This window comes from Onychomys torridus, chromosome 5 (genome assembly GCF_903995425.1).
Source record: "Onychomys torridus chromosome 5, mOncTor1.1, whole genome shotgun sequence".
Lineage (NCBI taxonomy): Eukaryota > Metazoa > Chordata > Mammalia > Rodentia > Cricetidae > Onychomys > Onychomys torridus.
Window position 1 is genome coordinate 54,724,739 of NC_050447.1, and position 20,855 is coordinate 54,745,593.

Genomic DNA, 20,855 nt, shown 5'->3' on the forward strand with positions numbered 1-20,855 from the left:
AAACCTATTTTGAATTTATTCTTGAATTTCTGGGTGATGTGTAAAATGGTAAAATATTAACATTTTACTCTAATTTTCAAAATTAAAAAAAAAAATCTTAGCCGAGTGGTGGTGGTGCATTCCTTTAATCCTAGGCAGAGGCAGGCATATCTCTGTGAGTTCCAGGTCATCCTGGTCTACAGACTCAAGTTCCAAGCCAACCAGGAGGGAAATCTCTTTACATACTGAATTTTGACCCTGATATGTTTTCATGTAAATACATGATCATTCTATTCAGTCCTTGCATTCTAGACTTTGCACTGGGACTGTTCCTCCAGTCAAGTCTATCCAAGTACCCTCAAACCTGTACTTGCTATATAAACAGTGTGTGTGTGTGTGGGGGGGGGGGTGATACATTATAATTTATAGTAGAAGTTAATTTATTAGTTTTCAAAACTCTAAGACAGTTACTACTATAACCCTAATTTTACAGATGAAAACTGAAGCACGGCATGAGAAGGTTAACATGCCAAAGTAACAAGTGGCAGAACATGAAAACTCAGGCCATCATATATTCACACTGAGCTAGATAACTAGAATGAGATTATTTGACATTTCACACTCACCACTCTGATATCACCAATCAGCTATTAAAACTTGAATATACTCTACAGAATTATAGGAAGATTAATGATCAATAATAAAATATTAACTCATTAATTTTCAAAGCTATCAAAACATTCCACAATTCACATGTTTCAGTGAATACTTTGTGGTAATGTAATAATCCTCTCAAAGCTGAAAGACATCACATCAGAGTTACACTTAATATTCACAATGAAGGTCACCTCCACACATTTTCTTTTTCTTTCTCTTTAAGGCACAGTATTACTATGTAGCTCGGGCTGATCTGGAATTCAGAGACCTGCATGCCTCTGCCTCCCAAGTGCTGGTTTTAAGGGTGTGTGCCACTGCATTGGGCCCACCGTTTATTTTCTTTGTGGCTGAAATATTCAATTTTAAAATGTCATACACAGAAGAATTTTAAAAAACAGCTATAACACAAGTATTCTAAAAATAATCAAGTCACCAGCAAAGTAACAAGGCAGAGAAATTTTCTGGGCAACTAAAGAAAACATTTTCTAAAGATTCAGAGAGTAAATGCATAACTAAAATTACAGTAAGATAGGAAAATGGGTAGTAATTTTCAATGCAATGATTAGTCTTCTAAATTTACTCCTCAGATGAGAGTTTATTTACCATTAAATTAATTTGGAAAGTAACTAAAATACTCTAGCTGAGCAAACCCAAATTTGTCAGTTGAACAGGAAAAGCCTACGGGACAAGGGTAAGCTCAAGCCCCAGTTTTCCTTCCTGTGCCCTCAGAATTCCTTAACCTCAATTTATTTATTTATTTATTTATTTATTTATTTATTTATTTATTTATTTATTTATGTGCGTGCATGCGTGGTGCGTGCGTGTGTGTCTGTGTGTTAAGTATCTGTGTGTGTACAGGTTATTTATTTATTTATTTATGTGCGTGCATGCGTGGTGCGTGCGTGTGTGTCTGTGTGTTAAGTATCTGTGTGTGTACAGGATCGAGAGAGGACGCCCACAGAAGCCAAAAGTCATCAAATCCCCTGGAGCTGGAGCTACAATGGTGGCCCAATGTGGGTGGGTACTGGGACTAAACTCTGGTCCTCTGCAAGGGAAGCAATAGTTCTTAACTGCAGAGCCATCTCTCCAGATATTTATCCTCACCAGTGGATGGGAGACTGAAATTAAACAGTATGAATGTGTTTACCCATATTCCATCTTGAGGGTTCAGAAACAATCATTTAATATCTGATTTTATATACTGAAAGCATTCACTTAAGGTTTTTAATAATCCAACACTGTATTTATTTTTAGTTGTGTAACAATATTTTATTTCAGAATTTTTATTTTTAACATAAATTTTTAATCCAAATCATTAATTTTTATAAAGAAAACATCTGAGAGAATAAATGTTAAAATTATTTCTGTTGTCCCATCCACTCCAACTTCTGTTTCTTGCTTCAAGGAAGTTGTTTTTAACCCTTTAAGGCATTTGTCTCATAGGTACTAAGAAAGGAAACCACCACTATAATAGTAGGAGATGAAATTTTATCAATGACATTTAAAAGCACAATATTAGAAAATGAGCTGGTGGGGACAACTGACTAGTTCCACTCCAAAAGCAGCATCAAGATATATGAGAAAGACCTGGAGGTAAACCCAGTTGTTAAGGCTGGTGGACATGCATGGAGCTTAGGTCCATGATGGGGAGTCCAAATCACTACTAGAACTGATATCACCAAAAGATCTCATTAGCATTTCTCAAATTACAATTTATAAATCATAACTATTGAAACAACACTAGAAAGAAATGAATTCAAGTTCACTAACATTTATGAAAATTGACTTACATATGATTAGATCTTCTTCCTCTATTTGTTTTCTTTCCTATGACTGGAGTGCCAAAATGCTCAGGGTTGGTGAGTGGGAGCTGGTCTAGTGTCTGTGGGTGAGAACACAAACCCATCAAAAGTTATTACTTCTTCATTTTAAACCAAACCAATGAAATATGCTCATATTTTGAAATTAAATTTTTTTCCTCAAAGAAGGCTCCATCTTTCCTAATCAAAGAAAATTCTAGCTTCAAAGATATTAGAATAAAGATGAATGAGCCCATACTTGGAGAGGGAAAAACGAGAAGAAAAAAAAAAAAGCCCTAGCTGCCTGTCTCGAAGATTCATTAAGGCCACACACACCCAAAAAATCACTAAGATACAAAACAACCAATAGCTTACCCAAAACACACATATGAAATAGACTCCTACTTATAAGGGTTAATTCCTGGGATGAGGCCAATCACAGCTCAAATATTTTCCTTATCCATAGCAAATCAGAATTCATTAAAAAAAAAATTGTAACAAGTAATTGAAACAAAATTAACCATCAATATAAGCGGCACCAGTAGCTGGAAAGGGGGCTCCAAAGATATAATTTGTCAAATGTTTTCTGCCTTAAATCTTTTCTAAAGAAAATGTTTAAAATATGACTTTTACTATTTAATTTCTTGTTTTCCTTTTAATCTGCAGCACACAATGTAAGTGCTGTTATAAAATTGAGTATCCTTCCTTGATATTAACTAACATCATACCAGAATGCACTTTTCACAAGCTTCCCTTGTCCTTTTTTCAGCCTTTATTTCCTGAAAGTATATCTAAAAACCTAAGATAGCACTTCAAAGACACTACCTTAATTAACTTTGACCCTCTGTTGATCAGTGTTGACAATGTGTCTATTTTCTTTTCAACACACACACACACACACACACACACACACACACACACACACACACACACACTTTTTTCCCCTCCCTTTCTCACCAACAGAATGCTTGCTATTAGGAAATAGTTTTCTGAGTGCTGGGGAAATGATGGATTCCTGGGAAAATTGTCAAAGATAAAAATAAGGCTGAGGAAGGTAAGATAAGGTAAGATTTCTTAAAGTTACATATTAGAGTATTGTAGAAAGAGTTATCTATGATAGGGCTGAGTACTTGCTGAGCATGCACAAGGACCTAGATTTGATCCTGAGCACCCTGCAAGAGAAACCAAATAATAGGAAAGAATACACAGATGTAGGTTGCATTCCCTTCTATATGCTCTCCTTACTAAGCCTTAATATAGTAAAATTATAAAATATTTCTCACTGCTTAACTAATATTTTTCCCTTCCAGTAGAGGGTAAGCTACTCAAATAGAAGCACTCATGTCCACACAGCTCATCAGTGTCCTTAGCACAGCACTGGCACATAGGAAATAGTTAATGCATCACACCCCTATTATCCTAACTTCCCTTCAGCAAAACATAAATCAAAGTGTACACCTGCACAGACAAAGAGAAAACACCCTCCCTGAAGGCATCATAAACATGAAGCTCCTGTTCATACTATATCAGCCTATACCTAACTTATGAATCCAGCTTCAAATTCTCATTCATATTCTCTCTCTCTCCTCTCCTCTCCTCTCCTCTCCTCTCCTCTCCTCTCTCTCTCTCTCTCCTTTTTATTTTATTTTATTTTGAGACAGAGTTTCTCTGAGAACTGGCTGTCCTGGAACTTACTCTGTAGACCATGCTGGCCTAGAACTCAGAGATCCACCTGCTTCTACCTCCCAAGTGCTAGGATTAAAGATATGTGCCTCCACCTGGCTTAAATTATTCTGATAAAAGAAAAACTATTATATTAGATATTTCTTTACACCAAGTCTTCATCAGGTGAAAAGTCAGGGTTTTAAGACCTTGTATTCACTTACTAGCAATAACTGGATATGTGTTCTAAAACTCATAAATGCAGAAAGAGTATTTCATCATGTCATTTGCCCCAAAGTAGTCTGACTTCTTGTATGTAACCCTTCAAAAGCTGGGTAAGCTGATAATCCCAGCATTTGGAAGAACAAAGAGGACAAAGATACGACAATTTAGTTGCACTGTGTATCGGTCACTTTTGACAGAATGAACTGGACCACTTATGTTACATTGTGATGCTGACTCAAGTTCCTGAGTTCAAATCCTTGGCCCAGCTTTTAAGTAAAGAGCTGGCTTTGGTACTAGAAAGTGCTAGTATGACTAGTTCAGTCCATCAGTCTCCTAACCAATTAATTAGGGGTGATCAACAACAGTAATCACAGATAATGCAGAGAATGTGACAATGCATGTAAGTCACTTAGCAAAGCCTGTGGTAGACACATGCACTTCATTCCGTCTGACTGACGAGTGCTTAGCTCCCGTCCTGTGCCAGGCACTACAGCAGGAACTATGATTAAAGCAATGAAGAAGATAAATCACCCGCTCTTGTGATACATGCTACCTAGGAAGGCAAACCTCACAAACAAACAAATAAAATATACATTTTAATGTCAGAGAATGATTAACATGAAAAAGGCGAAAACAATGTAAAAGGATAAAGACAGGCAGCCAGACAAAGCTAAGCAATGTCAATATGAAGTTTCTGACTGCTTGTCATCTTTATAGCCTTCCACTCTTCTTTTTAAGTATTTTTATTAATTCTTAAGAAGCCTTTAAACTCTTATACAACCTGAGTGGGATAATAAACCACACACTTCTTTCTCATAATTACTTACAAATTACATAAAGCTATAAAGAAAGCCAGGCATAGAGGTGTATCCCCATAATCCCAGGACTCAGGATACGGAAGCAAGAGAATTATGAGTTCAAGGCCAGAATCTATTTGAAAAAAAAAAAAAAAAAAAAGAGGCAGCCTCAAGGAAAACTACTGAAATGCTTTAAACAACAAAGAAAACAAAATTTGGTGTTCAAACTCAGGGCTTTCAACACAGTTCACAGATGACACCATAACAACACTTAAGTACTCAGGAATTTCCTAATTAACAGGTTTGTTAGCTGAATTGAAAAAGCAGAACTTTACTCCTTCCATACACAATCTGTCAAGTCAGATATAATGGCGGGCTTTAATACTAGTGCTTAGGAGGCAAAGGCAGGTAGACTCTGTGAGTTTGAGGCCAGCCTGAGGCCAGCCTGGTCTACACAGTGAGTTCCAGGACAGCCAGAGCTACATAGTTAGACCATGTCTCAAGAAAAAGAAAACCCTGTAAATATATCCATCCACTGCAATCACTTACTTCACTTTCAGCAAAATGCCTCTCTCCTTTCAGGCACAAGGAAGATCGTCTCAGTGTCTTCTCGTCTCCGTCATCGAAAACTGTGCAAGGAGGTAAGAATGGAAGCAACTGAGAAACTTGTCTAAGATTAACAAGATGATGTCAGAAATCATTAAATTTTTCTAAGTGCAAATAGTCCCATTTTTAAGAATTACATTTGGAATTTCATTCACATTTCATGTTTTTTAACAAATAACTTTAATTATAGTTATTAGAGTAGTTTGTTATTTCTAGCAAAACACATCTGAAATATAAATATTTTATATATATATATACTTTAAATATGTGTGTGTGTGTGTGTGTGTGTGTGTGTGTGTGTGTGTGTGTCTTGGGCTAATGAAATGGCTCAGTGGAGAAAGGTATTTGCTGCCACACTTGGAAGACCCAAATTAGCAGTAGAACAAAGACCTGATTCCTACAAGTTGTCCTCTAACCTCTGTCTATATACATGCTATAGTACACATGCCTCCCTCCTCCCTCCCCCTCCCTCCCTCCCCCCCCCCCCCACACTCACACATACAATTTGAAAACTCCTTCTTGAAGTAGAAAGCACACACACACAAAGGTGGCATTGCAAGAGGAAATCACTTAAATACTCATTAATCTCTCTCAAAATGGTAAAGAAAGCTGGGTGGTGGTGGCGCAGGCTGTAATCCCAGCACTAGGGAGGCAGAGGCAGGTGATCTCTAAGTTGGAGGCCAGCCTGGGCTACAAGTGAGTTCCAGGACAGCATCCAAAGCTACAGAGAAACCCTGTCTCCAAAAAAAAAAAAAAAAAAAAAAGATAAAGAAAGAAGAGTAAATCTTCCTGCTGGTAGACACCCCATGCATTTACCTCAGATACAGGAAATTTCTTGGGGATCTCCACCCAAGAAAGACTCCTTCCCAGCTGTCAAAATCAACTGTGCCCAGATATTCCAAATGTTCCTTGAGCTGGGAAAACTATGATTTGCTGATGTAAGGTACTACTATGACTGATGAAGGTATTAACTTATTTGACTGTGATAACTGTGTCACAACTTGAAAATTGCTGAACATACAGAACATATGTCTATTTTATGATACAAAGAACTTCAAGAAACCCTGGACAGAGTACAGTTATTTCAAGTAAAATTATCTGATCTGAATTTTACATTTTTATTATGTGTGTGTGTCCGTGTGTCCGTGTCCGTGTGTGTGTCCGTGTGTGTGTGTGTGTGTGTGTGTGTGTGTGTGTCTGTCTGTCTGTCCCCGTCCATCCTAGTTCATCACTGGAATGAAATACCATGACCAAAAAAAACTTGTTGAGGAAAGGGTTTATTTGACTTGTATTTCTAACATCTACATTATAGTCTATCATTGAAGGAAGGAGGACAGGAATTCAAATAGGGCAGGAATATAGAAGCAGGAGCTGATGCAAAGGCCATAAAAGGGGTGCTGCTTACTGGCTTGCTTCACTTGGCTGGCTCAGCCTGCTTTCTTATAGAACCCAGAACCACCAGACTAGGAGTGACCCCCTCCAAAGGCTGGGTCATTTACTAAGTAAGGAAATGACTTACAGGTATTTATCTTCTCAATGTATTTTCTTAGTTGAGGCTCCCTTCTCTCCAATAACTCTAGCCTGTGTCAAGTTTACATAAAACAAACTAGCATAGTGTGTATGTGTGCATACTTGCATGCATATGCCACAGACAGATTCTAATCTTGTCTGTCTTATACAAGTTGGTTCCCTCCTTCCATCATGTAGATACCAGAGATTTAACTGTGGTTCAGGTTTGCTGGTGAATGTCTTTATCCAGAGGACCACTTCACTGGCCCTCAGCACTAGGAAAGCCGAGACAAGAGGCTTCTGAGTTGAGACTAACCTGGGCTACACATCCTGATACATAACACACATATACACTCAATCTGACAAAAATCTCAAAAGACAGTAGTCTGACAAGGACTAGGGAAACACACTCATACACTGACTATGGTAATCTTCAAAACAGGCATGCAGTTTTCACTCAAGTTAAAAAGCACATGTCCAGCTGGGCAGTGGTGGCGCACACCTGTAATCCCAGCACTCAGAGGCAGAGGCAGGCAGATCTCTGCAAGTTCGCGGCCAGCCTGGGTTACAGAGTGAGTTCCAGGAAAGGTGCAAAGATACACAGAGAAACCCTGTGGGGGGAGGGAGGGAAGGAGCACATGACCCTTCAACCTCTATTCCTCAGTGCACAAGAAAATATTAGGATGATATGCACACACTGGACATTCATCCACCACTGTAACAGCAAGACTAGCAGAACTGAAAAAAAAAAAAAAAAAAAAAGAGTATGTCCAGCCACTAAAAGAAATTCTTTTATACACAGGATGGGCAGATACCACAATTGACTTAGAAGTGATAAAGATGGAGAAACAATTTCTTTAACATATATGTTGAAGAGAAAATAGAAATTCAATTACATACTCTATATACTAAATAATTTCAAATTATATGTACATATATACAGCTTAGAAATATTTTTTTAAGATCTAGAAGACAACCACTACTAGTAACAGCATGTATGGCATTAGTAAAGGAAATTTAATCCAGGAAATCTGGCTTTATCTGCATTGTTGTAACATAAATTTCATATAAATAAAGATGAATATTTATTAGAAAATTCTCTTACCTACAGTGTACCAACTTGCATCTGTCAGTTTATTGATAACAGCTTCCTGATAGGCACCATCAAGATTCTTCACTTCCACAATAGCTCCTACCTAAAATATTATTTAAATAATAGAAAAACTTTTTAAAGACAAATGAACCAAAAGGCAATAACCTTGGGGTTTTTTTTTTTTTTTTTTGTGTGTGTGTGTGTGTGTGTGTGTGTGTGTGTGTGTGTGTATGTGTGTTTAATGAATACATGGTGATGAATGAAACAGCTACTGACTTGATCTGTGTTGAAGATGCCTGTAGTTTTACTGACAATACTTTCCTACCTACTAGTAAAAATGTCCATATATGGGTAAGGTAAATACATCGAAGTGTATACAAAAGCAGTTTTGCCCCTATAGGCCTATGAATTCTCAGGGGTCATTACAGTGTACTGAAAAGCACTGCCTGTGGGGAAAAAATATCTTTCCTCCATCCTTCCACCTTTCTTTCAAGGAAGCTTCATGGATAAAGGTAATCAAAAAAGTCCTGAGCTCCCTTTGAGGGTTAGCCTGTCCCCCTGCTGACAAGCATTTACAGTTCTTTCTATCTCATCATAAAAATGCTGGTATTTACACTTGCAAAGTATTTACAGTGATGATTAAACAGTCCCGGTGGTAGATACCTATGGGCCTGTGCCAGAACAAGGCAAGCCAGTAAAGAACAATGGTGCTGTGCCTAGAAGGCAGGCATAGGCTTGTGTACTGAGAATCCAAAGAGCACATCTTCTCAACCACAGGCTGTGAACCTGTCTGAATCTTGGCACTGACATTAATGCTTGTAAAACTGGAGTCAAATTACTTCTTTCTTTCAGTTTCCTCTTCTATAGAGCTGTTCTCAACACTAAATAAAATACTAGATACAAAAAGACTTGGCACACCACTAGCACATATTAAGTGCTAAGCAGGTGGTAGCTAAAGTCATAACTGTATATGCCTTTGTCCTCTGGTCCTTGCAAGTGACAAATGGGTATATCAAATGTAAAAGATGATGCCTATACAATAGAAATGATAGGAAACTGTTTTTACAAGTCAAGAGTTAATAATAAAAAAATTTTATTTTTAACTGAAGAGTTTTAGAAGTTCACAGTAGCAAGTAATATGTTTTTTTCTGCAAAGATCTACAAAATGTTTCTTTGCTCTTCTTAGTATTCTCTAGGATTCCTCAAGCCCAGACAGTGGGCAACTTCATACACAGTAGTTTCCTGAATTCCCTGGAGCTCACTTACTGGCAAACAAGAAGGTAAAGGAACATCTATCCTACTAGTGAATGAAAAACAAACAGGTCAACCTCCCAGTTACCCTCCAAAGATTCAATCTGCCAGCAGATGGCTCCAAAATCAAGAGTGCTGGATTTTGTTTTAATTTTCTCACTTTTTAGAGATTACATCTTACACTTACATCTTACACCTCTTATTCCTGGAAACACCATTCATGCATTAAAGGAAAACCTGTATGAAGCAGTCACTGCCTCCTTGATGTTCATTTCATTTTTAAAAAGATTTTGCTATTATTTCAGATATGATTTAGCATTAAATATATTCCAAATAGGGGAAACTATATATCAAATTAACAATGATGAATAGCCAATGAATTAAAAGGCAAAAGATCAAGTATCAGTTTCCAACCAAAATTAAAGATAATGACTCACCTTCAGTGGGCCCTTTATGTGGTCATCCTGAACTTCCACTGTTGAAGAATCATGTCTAAAGGTCACCTAGAAAGTATGAATCCAATTAATATCTCTCTCTCTCTCTCTCTCTCTCTCTCCCTCCCTCCCTCTCTCTCTCACACACACACACACACACACACACACACACACACACACCAATATCAGGTCATCTATGTACAAATAACACAAACTAAATAAAGATCCCCAGTCTAAATAAGAGGCCAAACACTAAATGGATTAATAGAAAACTTGTTTAAATAGATTTTCTTTTCAAAATGAAAATAACCACTGACAGACATGATACCTACAAGGCTGGGTGTTCTACCTATCATACTGTATTCTATCACTATTATTATTTTAGCTCTATAACCTTTGTCTGTAAAATTTGAGGAAAAGAAGATGTAACGACCTTGAGTCTATGGGGAATTATATCATTTTGTGAAGGCCTATTTAATATAAGCATTGGCTATAAACTTGCTTTTTCTGTTGTTTTGTTTGGAATCACCACCACCACTACCCACCCACAGACAGGGTTTCTCTGTGTAGTTCTGCTGTCCTCAAACTTAAGAGATCTGCCTGCCTCTTGCCTCCCACTGTCCAGCTTTGTTTTGGATTTTTTGAGGCAACATCTCACTATGTGGCACAGCCTGGCCTCAGGCTCCTTAGTGCTTGGATTACAGGTGTGTACCACCACACCCAATGGGCAGAACAGTTACTCAGAACTAAGTATCAGATTCAAGGATCAAATTTAATATCCAAGGTCATGAATAGTAAGTAGCTCAGAGGTAAAGTACATGACATAGAAAGCCCTTGACTCAATCCCCAGCATGGAGAAGAGACATAGAAGCACCCCTCAAAACTCTATTCCCCTTTTGTTAAAAAGAAAACCAATGAACAGAAAGTCTAAATGGTCCAGGATCATAGAATTGCAACATGTCTGAGCTAAGATTCAAACATTGCTAATTTTCCCCAGGACTTTCTGTACTTTGTATCAATACCATGGAAACCAGAGAACAGTAAGTTAAAAAAAAATTTTTTTTTTTAAAGCTAGAGCTCACTATTTACCCCAGGCTATCCTAGAACTCCCTATGTAGATCAGGGTGGCCTAAAAATCAGAAATCTGCTTGCCTCTGCCTCCCATGTACTGAGATTAAAGCCACTAAGGCCAGAAAAAAAAAGCTTAATTAGCTGACAAAAAGTATCATAGAGCCAGGTATGGTAATGCATGCCTTTAATCCTATAAGAGAATCTCTGTGAATCAGAGCCTGGTCTATACAGCAAGTTCCAGAATAGCCAGAACTACATACGGTCTCTGTCTCAAAAACCAAAAAAAAAAAAAAAAAAAAAAAAAAGTACCATATTTAATACTGACATTCTCTTGAGCACTATACAAAAGAATTCCTTAATAACTGATGTATAGCCAGGTGGTGGTGGGACCAACAAAGGTTGGTCTCTGTGAGTTTGAAGCCAGCCTAGTCTACCGAGCAAGTTCCAGGACAGCCAGGGCTACACAGTGAAACCCTGTCTCGAACCCCTTCCCCCGCAAAACCTAATGTTTTAGCATGTTCTTTATCAGAGTCTTGTGGTCAACAGGGAACAGGCTCACTCACAAACCAACTATGGAAAGAGATTTTATAATATACAGCATCCCATACATTTCAATATCACACAAAAGCAGCATTAAGATAAAATCTTAACATCTAGAATCCCAACATCTTCTGATAATATTTGGTGTAGAATAAATGTCCAACAGATTGAAGCTGATAATAAAGAAATGTATCACCAAATCTGCTTAAAATGTATTCACTTTGTTTGAGACAGGGTGTCTCTATGTAGCCCTGACTATCCTAGAACTCCCTATATAGACCAGGCTGACCTAAAAAACGCAAGAGATCTGCCTGCCTCTGCCTCTGCTTCCCAAGTGCTGGGATTAAAGGCGCATGCCACCACTGCCCAGCTTGATAAATGGGTTTTTATTCATCCCTAGGATGGTAGTGACAAATAACTAGGTGCTCAGGAAACAGAAGTAAACAATGCCAAAGAGAACAGGAAAAGTCACTGTAAGCACACCCACCTAATCACATTAACAAAGCAATTCCAGGCACCAGCCTGTGAAAAGGAAGAGATGGTGCGGCCCAGATGAGCATCCTTTGTGTTCATGGTTAATTTAGAGGCCTTATCAAAGGTTTTAGCCAGAATAGAAATCAGAATTGCCCAGGAAGCTTTAACACATGCTTAAGAGAGATACTCAGGCATCAAGTACAGAACGCTTCCAGGAAATATCATACCTCTTCCACTTGGTTAATTATTCAAATTAATGCTTGCATGGTTATCTGCTCATCTACATTGTACACCCTCCTTCCATCTAACAGAGTCCCCTGAAAGGTCATGCCACCCAATACCTTACTAGCAAGTGAGTAGGTACCCATGACACTAAGCTATTTCACTGGTCCTCAGTTTTCACTGTCCTGAATCTTCCAAATATAAAGGCATCTTTCTTCTATTAAACACACACAGTCATTCATTCACTCACTTATCTACTCATCCTTTGTGCTGCTATCTTCAAACCCAGGGGCTTGCTCAGGGCAGGCAGGTGTTCTATCACTGGGCTCCAAATCTAGTCCCTTTCACCTGTTTTTGAAATGGAGAATCTATGTTCTCCAAGTTGGTCTCCGACTCCTAAACTGAAATGATCTTCCTGCCTCTGCCTTGGAAATAGTTGGGACCAAAGGTGCAACTCAACAGGCTTATGGCAATTCCCTAAAATGAAAGCAATTAAATTTACATTTGTCCATTAACTGAGCCAAAACTCAAGTGCTTCAGAAAGATTTTTTCCCAAAAAAGGCATAGGGCCAAGTGTCAGGTGGCATACACCTGCAATTCCAACATTCAGAAGGTTGCAGCTTTAAGACTGCTGTGAGTTTAAGGCCAGCTTAGGCTATATAGCAAGATGTCTCAAAAAAAATAAGGAAGGGAGAGAAACAAAAGAAAGGATGGGCTGGAGATATGGCTCCATAGTAAGTAGAATATTTGCCTAGGATTCCCAAGGCCCAAGATTCCATCCTAGAATCACAAAAAGGGCAATAGGATGATGTTAGAGGGGAAAACATATAGCCCTGGCTGGCTAGAAACTTGATATGGAGACCAGGATGGCCTCTGCTTCCTGAGGACTAGTATTAAAGGGATGTACCACTATGCCTGGCCATCATTTTCAGAGAATAAAACTAAAGAATCAAATTACATAGTTTCTAAGATCCTTTCCAACACTAAAATAGCAGCCCAAAAAACCAAATCTTCAGTGAATTTGTTTATCAGCTGTGATAACCAAGTTTTATTCCAATTTGAATATTTTAAAACCACAAATATTGTTTAGTTTGGGAATGGTTTTACAGCCACCACTTTTAAAAACTCATTTTGCACAAAAATTTTTAGATTTTTAGAGCTCAATTATCAAATATTTAATGACTATTAAATTATAAATAATACTGTACCTTGACTTTCACAAGTCTTTTTGCAGTCTTGATCTTGGCTTCACAAAAGGCTCCTCTGTATTTGGCACTCACATCAGTGCCCACTGTCAAATAGGGAGGCTCATCGAGGGCCTAAAAATGCAAAGAAACATAACCTGATTTAAACTGCTTAACTTTCTCCCTATAATCGGGCTTCAGAATACATCTAATCTTGTTACAGCAGTGTAAATTAGAATAATGAAGTATACTTTAAACAAGCAATCTATAAAACACTATGAGTTAAAAATAATAAAATCTGCATCATAGACTAATTAAATGTACATCATGTAAAATAAAGACATTTTTTCCTATTAAACACATATGGTTCATAAGATCATTCACAGATGCAGTGTTCTATTTAAGGTTCCCACAATCTATTCATTCATCCATTGACTTATTAAAATATGTGGTTATTATATGACCACTCAATTTGCTGGTTAGCAGATCTTAAATCTCAAAGCACAAACAAATGTCTTCTGACAGGCTGTACCTTGTAGCCATCCAGATTCAGGATGGTTCTGTTCTTGATCTCCAGAATTCTAAGACAGAATAAAAGACATGCATGTGTTCCCAACTTCTGCTGAAAGCCACATGAAGTAATCCATCCTGTACTGTCACAAACTACTGGCAGAATGCTTTAATATGGGTTCATTGTTGGTCTGCTCTTCTGCCTTAAATGATACACTGCTCACTTGTGGGTTTGATTTTACTGGTTCTAATCTGACTGCTTTGATTTTTACAGTAGGCTGCATTTCTGCACTAGATCTTACATTCATCAATTCCATAGCCAAGGAAAATTATATAATCAGCTTTTCCCAAAACTGTTTTATAAGTAGTAACAGCCTAAGATGTTCACCAAAAAGAGGCAGCAAGTTTGAAAAAATCCATTATTGAATAATCCATCTCCTCTTTTAAAAAATTCATAAATACGCTAAAAGTCTAAAAAAGCCCCACAATAAAGACAAATATTCAAAATTTTTAGCATGACCCAATCTATTTGTCCAAACCCCTTTCCTCTTAATAGCATTAACACCCTCCAGAAATCCCAAAGTTTGCAGTACAAAATACTGCCACAAGCACAAGAACGTAGGTCCCCTGCATCATAGAGACGTCAATCTAAGCTCATCCCTAATGTTTTAGCTAATGAACAAGGAATAATCCATCTCAAGAGAATACAGAGATTCCAATGTTACAATCAAGTGCTTGAAACTATATCTACGATTTCTACCATGGTATTCACCTCTGGCTACAATTAGGCATACATGTGACCCAGGATAGCTAGGAAGGCATCACCCAATCTTGCCTGATCTTGAAAGCTAAACAGGGTCAGGCCTGGTTAGTACTTGGATAAGACACTGCCTGAGAATACCGAGTACTGTGGGCTATAAATAAATGTAAGTGAATGAATAAATGAATAAAATAGATAGATAGATAGATAAAGTAAGATCTCACTATATACAACCCAGGTAGGCACTGAATTCGAAAACAACTTTTCTGAGCCTCTTGAGCAGAAATTACATGCATGTGTCACAAAATGTTTTGTTTTGCTGTTTGTTCTTTGAAACAGGATCTCTGAACCTATGAGGCCCTGGTTTGCCTGGAAATAGCTATGTAGACCAAGCAGACCTCAAGCTCACAGATAGATCCACCTGTCTCTGCCTCCAAGGGCTGGGATCAAAGATATGTCCACCATGCCCAGCCTGAAAAATGTTTTGTTTTTTAATATCAAATCAAGCATATACTTAAATTTTTAAAAAATATTTTAGTGTGCATAAGTTTGCACCACAACATTTGTGAAGATCTGAGGAATGCTTGTGGGAGTCAGTTATTCTCTTCCAGCATGTAGGTTCCAGGTCACAGGACTTGGAAACAAGAATCCCTACCAATATGCTTTCTTAAATTAGATGTCTGTTAGTAAAACAGTACATTTAGGCTGTATTAAGAGTGAAGAACAACTTCTTCATTTTTCTTAATGTTTTAGTGCTAACTACAATTTGGTAACTTTATGTTGCTTTTTATATATTTTTTATTATTCATTTTTATGTGTTTGGACTGCATGTATGTCTGTGCACATGTGTTCAGTGGCCGTGGAGGCCAGAAAAGGATGCCAGATCCCCTCAGACTAGACTTACAGATAGTTGTGAGACACCATGTTGGTGCTGGGAATCAAACCCCAGTGCTCTGGAAGAGCAGCCAGTATTCTTAATCATCTCTCTATCTCCTTTGTATTGCTCTTTAAAGGTTCACCAATGTGTATCTCCTACCCACCCATCTCAGCCCTCTTAAAATTCCATTTTCCTTGGCCAAACTCCATACAGGATGGATTTAGTGACTTTATTTTACAAAGAATAAGGAAGGAATGTCAATCTGTAATCAATTTGTAATAATCATTAAGGAATACACATATGATATCACACTGTATCTTATATACCATCTTTATCAATTAAGTATTTTCAAATTAGGAAAAAAACCTTAAGAAAACTTCAAATTCATTTTGTGGTTAAGCAGTTAGGTAGAGACAGTCTTCATGACCATATCACTACTACTCTCCACAGCTCACAACTTTTTATTAGCGATGCATCCTTCCTCCCCTGCTAGCCAGTAACATTTCATTTCAGAGAGAAAAAGTATATAACTAAATTAAAAATAATAAGGGAACCCAAACTATGAGCTATAGAATAAGTCAATAAAAGCTAACCAATTGGTCCTGGGGAAATGACTCAGTCGATAAAGCAACTGACACCCAAGCATCAACCTAAGTAGAGATAAAAAAAAAACTCACATGCAAAGTCTGGTGTAGAGGTGTGTACCTGCAACCCAAGCCTTAAGAAGATGACGTTCCTGAAGTTACTGGTCAGCCAGCCTACCAAAATTGATGTGCTTCAATTTAGTAAGAGACACAGGCTCAAAAATTAAGATGGAAACAATGGAGACACAAGATGTCAACCACAGGCCTCTGAACACACACACACACACACACACACAGCTTCATATCTGTATCTACACGGAAGTAAATAGATACTTCGTGGGAACAAGTAAGATGACTTGGTGTGTAAAGATGCTTATACCACGCCTGACCACCTAAGTTCAATCCCCAGGACCCACAGTATAAGAAAAATCAAACAAACAAAAAGCCTCCTCCAAGTTGTTCTCTGACATCCACAGGTACACCATGGTATGTACAAGCATGCACGCACGACAGACAAGCACACACACACACACACACAATGTATTTTAAAAAAAATAAGAGGCACACACCTTTAATCCCAGCACTCAGGAGTTAGAGGAAGGTGGATCTCTGTGAGTTCGAGGCCAGACTGGTCTACAGACCAAGTTCTAGGACAGCCTTGAGTACACAGAGAAACCCTATCTTGAAAAGCAAGCAAGCAAACAAACAAAAGGTTTTTTAGTTTCATTTTGTTTGTTAATAGCAGCCCACTGAAATGGGTTGGGGTTAAGTATCATCTCTATTTTGCACATCATAGCTATTTTCTTCCTCGTCAGTATCACTGAGATGAAAAGTTAATAGAGCCAGCAGACAAATTTAGGCCTGGTGATGTCACATCCAGTCTGTGTGTGTGTGTGTGTGTGTGTGTGTGTGTGTGTGTGTGTGTGTGTGTGCGTGCGCGCGCGTGCGCGCGCACGCATGTGTCAGTCCAAACATACGAATATGTAACTAAACAACATTTTGCAAAAGGGTCTTCTGACAGGCTTTTAAATTTTTAGCAGACCTCTGAATAAAACATAGTATTAAGAATTTCAAATACTGCTAGTATATTTTCATTGACAATCACATCAAATACTAGCAACCATTTCAACCAGTCTACTCAAGATATCATTGAAATGAAGCTGAACTGATTTCTCCACACTAAGCCCACACCATATCCTCACCAATTAGAATCCACACTAGCAACAGAAAAGTGTTTAATTCCTTAAAATATTAAAGAAGTTCATTTTGTTTAAGTTCTATTTTCTTTCCTTCAAGTTAAAAGTCAATAAAAGAAGTTAAGCTGCATATAAGGAAACAACTCTTACAACAATACATGCAAATGGAAAACAAATGTAACCCTAAAACAAAGACAGGGGCTGGGTAGGAATAACCTGTTAGGAAAAGCAATGACCCATGTTTTGTTGGCATTCTGACTCTTATTATTCTTTCTAAGATGGGATATGTAGCCTGGAGCTTGTTGTGGTCCTTCTGCCTCAGCTCCCATGGGTGCTACAAGTACAGACTTGTGCAATATACTCATCTTAATTCTATTTCCTTTGCATCACTCTAGGCAAGTTACTTTCTGTTCATAAATTCTCCTTTGGTTTATTTAAGTGTCCAAATGTTAAGCATATCTGTCTAATAATTCCACAGACACGAAGGTTACAAAGATGGTCAAAATTTTTGAATTACGCTGAGACATACCTAATCATCTAGAAGCAAAGCTACATAACTAGGACTGTTATTATCCAAAATATAAATGCAATTATCTGAAGATACCCAAGTCACATCTCTAACTGTTATGGTCAGACTTTCATAAGTAATGCTAACTAGCAGAGACAGTAATCATGGGATATGTCATTAGTTTGCCATTTGCTAAACTAGCCAGTAGACTTGATTAAGTACACAGACCTTCATAGCACCAAGTCAAGGTCCTAATCCCAGATAATAACTAAGTGAGTTACTTTACTAAACCTATGTAGCCTTTAATTTGCATATCATAAAATAAAGGCATTATCAGTAAGGACTAAGGCCTAAAGTAGTTAGCTACTAACAATATCATTATGAAGCTCTCCACGTGGATAAGCCAGAAATTACATCAATACAAACTCACATGTGACTACTTCCTTTTTAACTTTGTAGTATTCCAGAGGCAAACCTCTCTTGAAATAATCATTCACCATAATTTGGTGAAAATTCAAAGCTGAATCACTTTGCTCATTTGGTCAACTAGTACCAATACTAGTCAAAATTCGGTACTTTTTAGTACTAAATCTAATAATAAAGTTCAAGATAATTAATGCTATGTATGATATGACTTTAAAGTGTTATTTCTCCACTTCCAGCAGTACAGAACTAATCAAAGACATCATATTATAAGCAGAATAACACATGCAATAACAACAGTAGTTTGGTATGTGAATGAAAATGCTCTGATCAAAGTCTGTTTCAAGGGAAAGATGTCACAAGTCATGGCGATGCACACCTTTAATCCCAGCACTCCAGAGAGACAGATGTGTCTCTGGGTTTGAGGGCAGCCTAGTCTACAGAGTGAGTTCCAGGTCAGCCAGGGCTGCATTGTAAGACCCTGTCTCCAAAAAAAGAAAGTTTTCTTTTTGTTCATTTCTACTCTGGCATGTACTTTGGAATGTTTGTTAAGGAACATTCCACATATATATATATACATAAAAGACGCATAGTGTAAGAGCTCCTGTACAACCTTAAAGTGGCTGCTACCAATTATGAACTCATCAACAACTATCCCATCTACTTCCCTTCCCATGCCCTCCTAAACATCATTGGGATTTTGTTGTTGTTCACTTTTCACTTTTTTTTTTTTTTTTTGGTTTTTCAAGACAGTTTCTCTGTGTAGCTTTGCGCCTTTCCTAGAACTTACTCTGTAGCCCAGGCTGGCCTCGCACTCACAGAGATCCACCTGCCTCTGCCTCCTGAGTGCTGGGATTAAAGGTGTGTGCCACCACCACCTGGTATTTTTCACAATTTTAAATCATTTATCAGTATGTATTATGTTAAATGATAAATTTCATTTTGACATTTTCACAAATGCATATAATATACTTTGATCAATCACATTTATCCTCATTACCCATACTTATATATGTGCCCTTATTTTTAAAGAAATGCCAGGTACTGCATTCATAAAAAAAATTCTTATCTGTAGTGACTGGGATTTTGAGTTAAATTCTCTTGTTATGGGTTGGAGATATGGCTAAGCATAAAGAGCTACAGGCAGGTCAACAGCACACACAAAAAAGCTGGGTGTGGTGATGCATATGTGTGACCCAGCACTGGAGGGTGTAGAGAGACAGGCAGATCCCAGGGCTCACTGGCCAGCCAAGCCAAGTCTAAATGCTCAGTATCCTGGTTCAGAGAAAGACCATTCCCCCCAAAAAATGAAGGGCCGACAAAATGGCTTGGTGGGTACAAGTACTTCCCTAGCAAGCCTGACCACCTGAGTTCAATTTCAAGTCTCATAAAGGTAGAGGGGAGAACCGATTCCATGTCCTCCAACCTCTACACACTCAGTGTGGCATACACACCTCCCTGAATCATACATACATATAAAAGTAACTTTTAATTATTATGTATATATCATATATATAATTTTATAAATATATTTATAAGGCAGAATCCATTAAGGGAATACACCTTCTACTCTGGCCTCCAAATGTGTACACATAGGTAAGGGCATATATATAACACACCTCTATCCCACATTTTTATATTAATAAAAGACAATATAAATTATTAATTAAGACTACAACACCAACTTCTGTGGGGATGTAACTCAGTGATAGGATGGGTGTTTCCTTAGCTCTATCCCCAGCACCCTCTACCATAAAAGGGTAGATTCCTCAATGAGATACCTAGGTTCAAATCTACCATTTTAGAGCTAAAAGATACTGGGTTAGGACCTCCATGGCTCAGAATACAATTACTACCTCACAGAAATGAAAACTAACATATTATATATCTGCAGTATTTAGAATATGCCAAGTATACAATGCAAAAATACAGACTAAACAACTTAAAAATGAAAATGACGCAATTTAAAAAGAGTTGTATCATTAACAAACAATTCCTATATAAAGAACAGACTTCAGCATCTTTCTTCCCTTATGTGTGTGTGTGTGTGTGTGTGTGTGTGTGTGTGTGTGTGTGTATGTGTGTGTAGGTGATTCCTTTAGAAGAGTTACCCTTGCTCAATTCACCTATGACATACTCACGCTGCCTTCCAGTGGTATGAGTTGCTAAGTCTCCATGAGGCTGATGCCTAATGAAGTGCACTGTGATCCATTAGTGCAGCAGAAATCAAGCGAGTCTGCACAGCTATTCTGAGACTAATGTACTTGGTCCAAAGCAGACACACATAAAGAACTGTGTCAGTAGGTTAACCAAGACTCTTGCCACTAACAGGACTGACAGTTATGGAGATATGTGTACCTATATGGTCAAGGGAAACAAAAACCCTCTTTTTTTGTCCTTACCTTCTCTTTTTGTTCTGTTTCTCAGATTTTAGTCAGTAATATAGACCATCTCAGAGGCTAAAAATAAGATGTTTTAAGTATACCTCCACACC

At 37.8% G+C, this 20,855-nt stretch overlaps 1 protein-coding gene across 4 annotated transcripts in view; it reads right to left on the bottom strand.

Annotated features, from left to right (window-relative positions):
* Positions 1 to 20,855, bottom strand: part of Arid4b (AT-rich interaction domain 4B) — a 122,879-nt gene that overhangs the window by 58,122 nt on the left and 43,902 nt on the right. For all 4 annotated transcript variants that reach the window (XM_036187141.1, XM_036187142.1, XM_036187140.1 and 1 more), the window contains exons 3-7: positions 13,528 to 13,638; positions 10,016 to 10,081; positions 8,340 to 8,430; positions 5,669 to 5,748; positions 2,427 to 2,518 (exon numbers count right to left, since the gene is read on the bottom strand). In XM_036187141.1, the coding sequence (XP_036043034.1) occupies positions 2,427 to 2,518; positions 5,669 to 5,748; positions 8,340 to 8,430; positions 10,016 to 10,081; positions 13,528 to 13,638 (440 nt within the window). The remainder of the gene's footprint in view (positions 1 to 2,426; positions 2,519 to 5,668; positions 5,749 to 8,339; positions 8,431 to 10,015; positions 10,082 to 13,527; positions 13,639 to 20,855) is intronic.